Below are 11,502 nucleotides of genomic sequence, written 5' to 3'. Positions count from 1 at the left end.
CTTATCCTCAACAAAACTTCAGGCTCCTCACTGCATTAAGACTAGGGTATAGTCCACGTGGATAATAAGAAGTTTCCCCTGTTGCTAATGGAAGCCTGGAAGGGCCGATGGGAGGTATAGACTCTGGATGATTAGCATTAGCAGTGTCATCTCTCTACGTGGCAGGAAAACGTAGATTGGGAGGAAAACGAAGGCCAAAACAGTAAATTTGACTGTTCAGTTGTTAATTCTAGTTGTGGGCCAGTTTTATATTTTTACTTGAAGGCTTAGAAACAAAAATAGGACTCTATTATCCTTTAATATTCACCTGAGCTCAGAATGTTGACTCCGTGGCAACTAAAAACCCGTTTCGCAGATTTACAAGAATTTGGAACCACAAAATATTTGAAACCGTGTGGAATATAGAGGAAAAATAAACAAGAAATACTCTGCTTTTATCTGAAACAGAATTGAAGCGAAAGTGAGGAGTGAGTGAGTGAGACGGTTTCGCTGTTACTACCTACCGTCTCTCTTTTCTCTTTCCCTCGTTTTTTTGTTTCAATGTGCATTTGAGATCGCGGCAGGGGTTTCGCTCACATTTCCTGTTTCCCGTTCTCTGATTTACTCTTTTTTCTTTCTCTGTTCTACTGCTCTTCGTTTTCCACTTTTTCTCTCTCTCATTTTTCTTTATTCGATCCTTCCGCATTAGTTGAGTAAAGGCCCTCCATTCTTTTGTTTTCCTCTGATTAGTTCGGATAGATTCGTTGCAGCTTTTGAAGTTTATCTATCTTTATGGTGAGATCTAACCTACAGAGATGATAGAAGATGTGTATCCGAGAAATTGTTTCTGCTTGGTGGTATTAGGGCTTTGGAGATACATACACGTTAAGAATATCTGCAACAGCTCTAGCTTTGAAGAATGGTGCGGGATCTATAATTTGAAGTTGAAATTACAGTGTCTGGGTAGAAAATCGTGACGCATTTTAATAGCGTTTCTGTTGAATGTGCGGGATCTGAGGTGTCGAAGAAGATTTTCGAGTTTTGAGGTAAATTATTTCGAATTTGGAGGGCATGATCAATAGATTAGGTCCGCGAAAATCCTGTTAGGCTTTACATGGATTGCTACACTACGGGTGCAAGTAACAGCTCAGAGTATTAATGTTGTAGTGGATTCGTGAATTCTTTTAACGGAATTATCCGTTGGACTTGGTTATTAAATAAATATACGTTAGATGCAGAATAACCGGAGTTTTAGTAAATGTCCAGAAACTCCACATTTCATGTATTTCGAATTCTTCACGGTGGAGTTTCTAATTAGTGTTGCAAATTTTTGAACTCTGCTTTGGATTTTCATGTTACAGGCGAAATCATAGGAACATCCTTGAAGCGGGCACGGCGAAATGGCAGAAAAGACGAATTCAGTCAGAAATTCTACCAGCTTTTCTGACGGTACAATTGGAACTCCAACTGAACTACATTGCTGAAAAAGTTGGCGCGGATCTTAATATCTGACGTTCCTTGAAAACGAGAACTCAAGCTGAACTTCTGACGCTTATAACTTCTCCAGGAACGTTCTATGATATAACTGGTGAAGTTTTCAGTGTCTGGGTAAAAATAAAAGGAAAAATAGTAGGAAGAAGACTGAAATTGTCTGAAATGGATGCGGGGACCATCTCCGAGAAATCCAAATCATGGGCTATTAAAATACATAAAACAGCGTGACTTCGTCTCAAAGCATAAGAGGTCGCGCTTTCGGGAAGTTATCTTTTTTGACATTCAAACCGACAATGGCGAGTTAATCAACAGGGCTTAATTAGAACTGAGTCATCATTAGGTAGCTGTTGTAGACAATTGAGGTTATAATGGGGGTTGGGTCTGATGTTGTATACGAGTACAACCTCCTTTGTAACATCTGAACCATCTTGCATTTCTGTGGAGCAGGGGAAAAGCTGTGAGTACCGTTGCTTTTATATTTTATCTCTTTTTTCATTTTTTTTTTCCTGCGTTCTTGATTTCAGTTATATGTCCGACCATATACTCCATTTCATTCTGGCTCTAGGAGACGATAGCCGGTAGGGGTGTAGATATGGGGGCAATCGGTGGGGAGGAGCTTATGCGTTGGGAGAAGGCGCAGGAGAAAGGTACCCGCGAAGAAAAGATTTTTGTTTCTGTAAGATTGAGGCCTCTGAATGCAAAGGAGATTGCGAGGAACGAGGTATCAGATTGGGAATGCATCAATGATAACACCATTATATTCAGGAACAGTCTTCCGGAGCGATCCATGTATCCAACTGCATATACATTTGGTAAGGAACTATTTATTTTCTTTAGTTTGGTGTAACTGATTCGCTTTTGGTATGTTTGTATAATACTGAATTTGGGGATGCAAATTTGCTAAAAAGCTTAGGTTATGAGAGTCACTGATCGGGTGGGGGAGGGGTGGTCGTGAGGAGGATCCATAGCGTTCCGCGAATCAGAAACTAGATATTTCTGCTCTTTTAAGCTGTTGGATATCTTTGTCTCTACCCATTTCTTCGCAAGGATGTTACCTCAGCTTTTCATTCCTTTACTTATTTTCCTTGTTTAGGATTCCTTTTACCAATTAATGTTAACGATCCTGAAGTCCGCTTTGTGCGATTAAGATATTACAATCTAACTGGTTTTCTGAATTGATCCAAATATATCATAAGGATTGAATTTGAAGTAATTTGTACAAACAAGTTATTTTTCTTCGTTTTTTTTTTTTTGTAATTCTTTATGTTGTTCTTCTGAGATATACGGAAATTTATCTGATTGCCGGCGTCTGGATCTGTATTTTTCTTGGATAGACAGGGTATTTCGGTGTGATTGCTCCACAAAGCAGGTTTACGAAGAAGGAGCCAAGGAAGTTGCTCTTTCAGTTGTTAGTGGTATTAATTGTAAGTATAATTTTCATGGTCTTCGCTTCTTGTTTGCTGAATGCCTCTTGAGTTACTCCATTTACATTTTTTTGTACAAAATATTATGTCTTCAGCAAGCATTTTTGCATATGGGCAAACGAGCAGTGGGAAGACACACACCATGAGTGGAATTACAGAATATACAGTAGCAGATATATATGACTATATACAGAGGGTAATGGAATCCTCAACCCCAAGTTAAACTAGCCTTTTGCGCTTTCCATTTCAATTTACTTCTTGGCTCTTACTTTTGTAATAAGGGTGTCTCTTTCTTCTTGTAGCATGAGGAAAGAGCATTTGTTCTGAAGTTCTCTGCAATGGAAATCTACAATGAAGCTGTCAGAGACCTCCTCAGTGTAGATAGCACTCCACTTAGGCTTCTAGATGATCCAGAGGTGAATATTATTCTTGATGTTAATTTCATCTATGAGAGAGCCTAATCATACTAACAATAATATACTCCAATAGAGAGGAACTGTTGTAGAGAAATTGACAGAGGAAATTCTGAGAGATTGGAACCATCTAAAGGAGCTTCTTTCCATTTGTGAAGGTAAGGGCATTTCTAAAGTCAGTCCTGCTTCTATTTGATGATTATGTATCTTTATATGTGATATTTAAAACTTGCAGCTCAAAGAAAGATAGGAGAGACCTCTCTGAATGAAACAAGCTCCAGATCTCATCAAATTCTCAGATTGGTTTGCCTCTCTCTTGTTAGAGAATATGTTTTAGAGAGATTTAAATGAAGTCTAGGAGATTATTGGTCTGACTTGTTTCTTTTGATCAAATGATGGATTTCTTAGACAATAGAAAGTTCTGCACGTGAGTTTCTGGGCAAGGACAATTCAAGTACTCTTGCAGCTAGCGTGGTAAGATTACTTTTTTTTTTTATTACTGATACATACAGCTATTTGCCTTCAAATATTCTCTGATGATCGCTGAATACATCCACAAATAATAAACTGCATAATCACATGAACATAGATACAGGAAGCAATGGTAAATTGAGTTGCCTTTCTTGTACAGAACTTTGTTGATCTGGCTGGGAGTGAACGTGCATCTCAGGCATTATCAGCTGGGACAAGGTTGAAAGAAGGTTGCCACATAAATCGCAGTTTACTTACCCTGGGAACTGTTATTCGCAAACTGAGGTTGGCCAATATTTTCCATTGAATGTTTATCCTTTCTAGCCATCTTTCAGTTGGCATCTCGACCACTTTAACATGGTTTTAGAAACTTGTGTCTTCTGTTTTACAATGCCATATTGAGAACTAAAAGGATTGGATTAAAGTAGCTGTTGGTACTGTCCAAAGTTGGTTACTACTTCTCAACTATGAGCAAAACTGGAGTTTAAAATTAAAACTGAGCTTCTAATACTATGATCTTTGAGTCCATAGACTAGACCAGCATTGGGTAGTGCTTTTTATTTGGATAGACTAGACCAGCATTTGGTTATAGTTCTTTTTTTTTTCTGGAGAATACTATGTTCCTCGTTCTCATTTCATCATGAGTTTCTAGATATCAGGCTTTGTATTGGAGTTAAGAGTAATTATACTGCTACTCATTTAATGCTTTTGGTGGCTCCAGCAAGGGAAGAAATGGACATATTCCCTACAGAGACTCCAAGTTAACACGCATATTGCAACCCTCCTTAGGAGGCAATGCTAGAACTGCCATTATTTGTACAATGTGCCCTGCACGAAGCCATCTTGAGCAGTCCAGAAATACCCTTCTGTTTGCAAGCTGTGCAAAAGAAGTGGCCACCAATGCACAGGTTAATATAGTCATGTCTGATAAGGCATTGGTAAAGCATTTGCAGAGAGAATTGGCCAGGCTGGAGAGTGAGTTGAGAGGTCCAGGACCAACTTCTGCAACATGTGATTTTTCAGCACTGTTGAAAGAGAAAGATCTTCAGATTGAAAAGGTAAAAGTTTCTAAATTTAGTTGTAGGATACACCTAGACACAGTGACATGCTTGCACACATGTAAAGTTAGAGCATCTCCAAAAAATTACTACTTAGTTTCTGAATAAACTCAAAACATCAAAATAATGCAGTTGAACTAGTTTAATCCAATAGTCATGCCTTTGGCAAGCAACAAATTTCTGCTTTTAGTTGGCTAAGGAGTCATATGACCTTCTTATGTAGATGGAGAGAGAGATAAAAGAGTTGACCCAGCAACGGGATCTTGCTCAGTCTCGACTTGAGGACTTGCTGCGAGTGGTTGGAGATGATCGAGCTTCAAGACTATGGGTATTTGGTGTTAATCAAATGAACGAGTACTTTTACACATTGACTAATGTGCTAAACTACTAACACAATTTTTGTCCCTTTTTCAGGAAGCACTTGATCATCAATCTAAATTCCAAGTGCAGAATGCATGGGAAGATGAATCTGACTCATCAAGTGTTGCAGATCCTCGCTGTTCTGATGTAGGTGTTGCAGGATTTGGCACATCTCAATATTCTGACAGACAAAGTAACACTAATTCCAATGTCCGCTACCGTCATCTCCCTGGGAACCCACAAGATCGTTTTCTGTCTGATTATACCTCTCCACAACTATCAAATGGTAGTTCTGAGTTTGTTGGACCTGGTCCATTTCAGAATTGGGAAGGAATTGCTCAAGAAACAGGTGAAGATAATGAAGACCTTTGCAAGGAAGTTAGATGCATTGAGATGGAAGCATCAAGCACAAACAGGAATTTGAAATCAAATGTTTTGCCCCCTGAAGAAAATGAAGAACTATTACCTTTGACAATGAATGAAAGCAGAGATGCAATGGAGCAAGAATTGGCATCATTTCCACCAAAAGGAGATGGAGAGTTGAGGCATATCAATACTGATTTTACATATGATGCACTGGAACATAAACTCCATGGCATGCAAAAAACAATTGCTTGTCTTGTCAATCCCTACACTGACGAACCATCTCCGTGGCCACCTTCAGTAGAACTGTCAAGCTCTAGAAGTTTGAGGCTAACTAGAAGCCAGAGTTGTAGGGCAACTCTAATGACTAGCTCATCTTCTCCCTGGTTTGACAACCAAAACACACCACCCAGTGGCTTTGAGAAAGACTTCCCTGGAAGGCCATGTGGTTTCCAAAAGAAGCCTTCTGCGTTAAACTTCAGTGCTAACATTCAAAGGTTATCAAGAAAAAATTCTCAGAACTCTGAGGGGAGTGTTTGCACAGATGAACTAAAAGCACAAAATATCAAGACTTCAGCTGAAGATGATATTACTAGTATCCATACTTTTGTTACAGGACTGAAGGAAATGGCTAAACTTCAGTATGAGAAGCAGATAGATGATGGCCTGGTGAGAATCTGTTATCGTTAAGAAACATTAGATTACATGATGAAAGTATCTTGATATTTGCAATGTCACTTCTTTTTCTTTCTTTTGTTGCTTTTTGTTATGTTTTTAAATACTGAGTTTGTCACAATCATTATATTGTTTAACCACCATATGATTGCAAAACAAGAAAAAGAAAATAAACTAACCCAGGATTCAGCACCTAATAGCTTTTCGAAGGAACCAGATTTGGCATTGTCAAGAAAATTTCCATCAAAAAATAAAAAATAAATTTTATTTTCAATCCTCGTCCTTGTATTTTACAACAATAATATGGACCTTATATAGACTTATTTCTCCAATCTAAAGTTTTTTATCACTCTCCAACTCATACGAATAGTTGGAAACAATTTAAAACTTACTAGAAATCCTAAAAATTGACCTTTTTGACCCATTAGAAGTTTGACACAAATTTATGATAGGAATACGACTTCTAAAACTAATACCTATATAATTAAATCCTAAAACTAGTAAAACTCTAATTCAAAACTTTAAAATAAAAAAAAAAAAACTCATTATAAACTTGTTGACTACCTGTAACTCAGTCGAAGCTTTCTCAGTACAAATCCAAATTGTGTTATCTCAGACTTGTTGAATAGATTAAAAAAAAGGTTTTTAACAAAACTTAAATTGGGTCAATCAAGCAAGCTTTTGGCACTTCAAATTTTGGCTATGAAGGACAGGTTTAAGATGTTTTCTCTCTGGATTTCCATTTGAAGCTTAAGTAATTAATTTTCAACTTTGAATTTGTGATCCTTTGTCTCCTGCATCACTTACTTTCTCCTGTTGATATGAAGGATTGGGGTGTGGTTAGCCTTATCATCATTTCTTAACAAACCAAGGGGACCAAGTCCCTTTGTTATGTTTTTACATGTCAACAAAATAAGGGGATCAAATCATGTATCACATTGTAGAAATATCCAATGCTCTTAATGTTTCATATATGTCACATGAGTGATGGTCAACCATTGCTTGGTTCTCCATTCCAGATCTGAAACTTTCTAGTACTTCTCCCTACCCCATTGCATCAATTGGTATTGGAATTGTCAGTCTTATATCAGTAATGTACCATATGCAAGAGTGCATGCACATAAACAGACTTTGTAATCATATGGTAGCCATTTTGTAGTCTTATGTGCACACTTTTATCATAGACATACTTCCTCATGTTGCATGCCAATCTTTCTGAATCAAAGTCCATATGGCTCCATCCGTTCGTCTGATATATTAGGTAATGTAGGAGCCATATATATTTTTTTTTAAATTGTATTGTAGGAGCCATATTCATTGATATTTTCCACCAAAAAAAATACATTATTGATATTGATCAGTAGCAGAATACATTTGTCAAGGGTGACCAGATACAGACTTGGAACATGTAGAAGTTTTAGTTTTAGTTAGAAACACAGGATCAAGATATGGAAACAACATCTGAAGCCATGTCTTCTTGGTTTGCACAATGTTTGGCTCCCCAGATATGCAAATCTAAGTTTCTATTAACGAATTCTGTTTAGCTTTTAGTGAAAGATTTGTTACTTTCTGGAAAATATAAGATGCACAGTTATATGGCATTCTAACATGGGTTCTTTTCATCGGATTTCAGGAGACAGAACCAAAGGCTGATAAATCTGGGACGACTGTAAAAAATGTAGGGGTGGACCCGATGCAAGATCCATCAGACTCTCCTTTAAGTTGGCCCTTAGAATTTGAGAGGCAGCAGAGAGAGATAATTGAACTTTGGCACACTTGCAATGTATCATTGATCCACAGAACCTACTTCCTCCTGCTCTTTGGAGGAGATCCAGCAGATTCCATTTATATGAAGGTAGAACTCAGGAGGCTTTCCTTTATCAGGGATACATTCTCTCAAGGAAATCTTGCTAAGCATGCTATGATAGATGACTGGGCTCTCACACCAGCTTCAAGGTACTACCTTGCTTTCTTTCATATATTTATGTTTTCATATTTTTTTATCAGTAACTGAGATTATATTAATGAGAAAAAAACAGATATAATATAATACATGGGAGAGGTAAACACTCTTAACTCTCCCCATGATAAGGGTCAATTACAACAAAGCCCAAAACAGACTTTCTCTTCCCATCCCTTGTTTTACAAGTATTTCCGCAAAGGAATTAGCAGTCCTCTTTACCCGCAGTAGATTTATCTCCATGTCCCTAGTCAACCACCTATATTTCTTTTTTTTTCATTAGCAAATTTCCATATCTCATTCTCCTCCTTTAACAGCCAGCCTATAACCAATTTAGATTTAGAATCACCCTCAGCAATCAACTTTTTGATGTTCAACTCCTTTGCTCTTTTAATCCCTTCCATTACCACCAAAACCTGGTGCTCTAAGCGAATCACCTACTCTAATGGGGCCTGAAAAGATATTTGTGTTTTCTTTTCTTAACCTGGGAACTACAAAAGAAAGAAGCTAAGCTACATGAATAATGTGTTGTCTTCCAAGGAAGCTTTGTTTCGGTGGGACTGTTAGCCTTTATGTTCAAACACTAACAGCCCAAGATTCAGGGCAAGATCTATCAAAGATGAGAGGAAAAACTTGCAGAGAAGTTTGTTGAGATTTTCCCAATACTACACACCCATCCGATGCACCACTCAAATGAAAGTTCTACATATTAAGAGATTTTCTTTGTCATAATTGGATAGGCATGTCGTTAGAAGGGATTTGGAGCATCCATCTGAATGACTGCTATTCCAGATCCACTCCATCCATCTGACAAAGGGGCACCTCCAAGTTAGCTATCTTATATTGCTTAAACTATACATGTAGGGGTATGTGTTAGTGTATCAAGACTATTTCACCATTCCCCTAGCTTGATTAGGAACCTCAACATTCATGTTAATCACTCATTACTACTGCAGTAGGTTGTCTTCATCCAAATGCCCACAACAATCTCAATTTGCAGCCTCATTTTCTCATTTATTGTATCCACTAATTTGTAGTTACATTTCTGCTACATTCATTTTATGGATATATTTCTTCTTGATTACCCAATACTATATTTTAAATAGTATTGCTGACCACATGGCATCTTATAAGATTTTTCCTTCAGGCTTATTACATTCGTCATTCCATAAAACCTTGTTCATACACCCCACTATAGATTTTCTCTTCAGGCATATCCTCTTCATTCTCTAGCTATGAATTGTTGAACCAAGATAGTGGAAATGATCACTTAGAAGAATCTATTGGCCACTCAATTGTAATTAGGTTACTTTTGCAAACTCTCATACTAAAAGGGGAGAATTTATGCTCAAGCCTTCAACCATAGTTAAATAAATTTCTAGTAGATCAAAACTAACCATTTAATTGACCCTGCATTAATGGTTTACCTGTACCAAAATCAGAATTGTTGGACCTTTAGCCACTTGATTTGCTGAAGATATTTAAAATTGCAATAGATTGTTTTTTCCTACTGTTGAAAGTTGTAATCTTCAACTTTTTTTGCTAACTAGTTGTTATCTGCATTTACTCTATTAAATTTGCTGAAGCATCTTTTCACAGTACTGACTTGGCATTTGACTCCGCTGTAGCACCTCATCAGTCAATGCCTTTTAGTCAGCAAACAACATATACTTTGTACCCTTGTACAACATATTCACTATGATTTGAAATTTTCATCTCCCTTCTCACACTAATCACCTCACCATCATTTATTTCATTAGATTAATATACTTGGTTGGGGTTCCTTTCTTTTCCAAAACCCACCGTAGGGCTCTCTTGGGCACCTACCATGTCGGATCAATAAATATTGTGCGCTTCACTAGATAAAATCACCACCCTATAAATCTTATGTATCATAATAACGCCCTAGCTTACTCAAGATAAAGAGTAAAATGCAAATAAGAAGTTCAAGTTTCAAATTGATTGTTCCCCCCAAGTTTTTCAGGGTCCGGTTATAATTATCATTAAGTTCAAGTACATTCCGAAACTCAGTATTTTTATGTCATAGAGATCTAAGCTGTAATTAGCCCCATATAGTGAATAGTATGAACCTTTGAGTCTTTGACAGAAGAAATTTTACACTGCCTGTGCCTTTAAGATGCAATGATAAAGATGACAACAACCTGCAAGTTAATAATTTTCCTCCTTTTATTATTTAAGTTCAACTTGGCAAACAAGAAAAATAAAAAACCCCTATTGTAAGATAAAAATGCCACTGTGAGACAATGGGGTGATGAAAATTGAAAATTGAAATCTTTCTCATCAACAATGGTCATGATTTTTTTTTTTAATTTCTCTTTTGGCATTTTGTATTTTGTTCTTAATCAAGAGAATGCTAATTACTCCTCTGGAGTCACACAGCATGAGGGCACTCCGTCGAGAGAGGGAGATGTTAAGCAAACGAATGCCTAAGAGATTCTCGGAAGGAGAGAGAGAACAACTATATAAGAAGTGGGGTATTGGATTGGATACAAAGCAGAGAAGGCTACAGCTGGCCCGCCGACTGTGGACAGACACCAAAGACATGGACCACGTAATGGAGAGTGCTACAATTGTCGCAAAACTAATCGGATTCCAAGAGCCAGGGCAGGCCCTCAAGGAGATGTTTGGCCTCAGCTTTACTCCTCAACGGACAAGCCGGAGATCCTACAGCTGGAGACGCAGCATGTTGGCTCTCCTTTAAGCTTGTATTCGGCACTCTGTATCGGGAAAAGTATGGTGATAATTTGAGGACTTTGGATGAGATGAGCTACATTCCACTTACATAAATGAAATTTTGACTGACACATTGCCCCTTTTCAGATTCAGAATGTAGAGGAAGGCTTGTAAATTTGCTCAGCTCAGTGGTGTATTTTGTTTGTCTGTAGTGTTCTTCCCGTTGATGATCGATGGATAGTATGGCTCTTTCTTGATTTTATTATCATCTGCAGTAGTGGAGTTCATTGTCAGATGACACATAATATCAGAGATTATTTTAACGAAAAGTTTCAAGAGCTGCTTTTTTTTTTTTTTGCACCCTGAAGGACTTGGTCACCTAGAAAACCAACCCGATGACAGTATTGGATGGAGCTCGCATCGTCTGTCCCACCCAATAGAATTTGAACACGTCCCTCCTTCCCTTGGTTGGCTTGTCGTTTGTGTTGTTGTGTATCCGGTATATTCACTGCACCTGCCTAGAGCTGCAAATTGGGCTGGATTGATGATTTGGTTAGGGTTAGAGATGACTTTTGTTAACTTGGTTGGGTTAGGGTCGTCCCATTGGCAGC

General features: G+C 37.8%; 1 protein-coding gene across 3 annotated transcripts; it reads left to right on the top strand.

The window, feature by feature from the left end:
* Positions 1-375: 375 nt before the first annotated feature.
* On the top strand, positions 376-11,220 carry LOC104607510 (kinesin-like protein KIN-7E). Of its 3 annotated transcripts, none has more exons than XM_010273166.3 (15): positions 376-1,025; positions 1,341-1,930; positions 2,039-2,285; positions 2,808-2,897; positions 2,993-3,093; positions 3,200-3,313; positions 3,387-3,468; positions 3,546-3,613; positions 3,719-3,784; positions 3,942-4,066; positions 4,503-4,839; positions 5,063-5,167; positions 5,254-6,231; positions 7,871-8,193; positions 10,598-11,220. In XM_010273166.3, exons 3-15 carry the CDS (start codon positions 2,066-2,068, stop codon positions 10,917-10,919), a joined length of 2,931 nt encoding a protein of 976 aa, XP_010271468.1. In that variant the 5' UTR covers positions 376-1,025; positions 1,341-1,930; positions 2,039-2,065; the 3' UTR covers positions 10,920-11,220. The 3 variants fall into 3 exon arrangements, with proteins under 3 accessions (XP_010271468.1, XP_088744045.1, XP_088744044.1); XM_088887919.1 differs by having other exon boundaries at positions 10,566-11,220; XM_088887918.1 differs by having other exon boundaries at positions 540-1,025; positions 1,341-1,428; positions 1,998-2,285.
* Positions 11,221-11,502: the final 282 nt, after the last annotated feature.

Source organism: Nelumbo nucifera, chromosome 5 (assembly GCF_055504915.1).
Source record: "Nelumbo nucifera cultivar China Antique chromosome 5, China Antique-T2T, whole genome shotgun sequence".
Taxonomy (NCBI): Eukaryota; Viridiplantae; Streptophyta; class Magnoliopsida; order Proteales; family Nelumbonaceae; genus Nelumbo; species Nelumbo nucifera.
Note: the sequence above shows the minus strand (reverse complement) of the source record. Positions and strands in the feature narration are given on the sequence as shown.

Bases quoted from the DNA above. Each gene is read 5' to 3' on its own strand.
- LOC104607510 (XM_010273166.3), top strand. From the start codon at position 2,066: ATGGGGGCAATCGGTGGGGAGGAGCTTATGCGTTGGGAGAAGGCGCAG. The intron at 2,286-2,807 runs GTAAGGAACTAT...TTTCTTGGATAG, and splicing joins TCCAACTGCATATACATTTG to ACAGGGTATTTCGGTGTGAT. The intron at 3,314-3,386 runs GTGAATATTATT...ATACTCCAATAG, and splicing joins GGCTTCTAGATGATCCAGAG to AGAGGAACTGTTGTAGAGAA.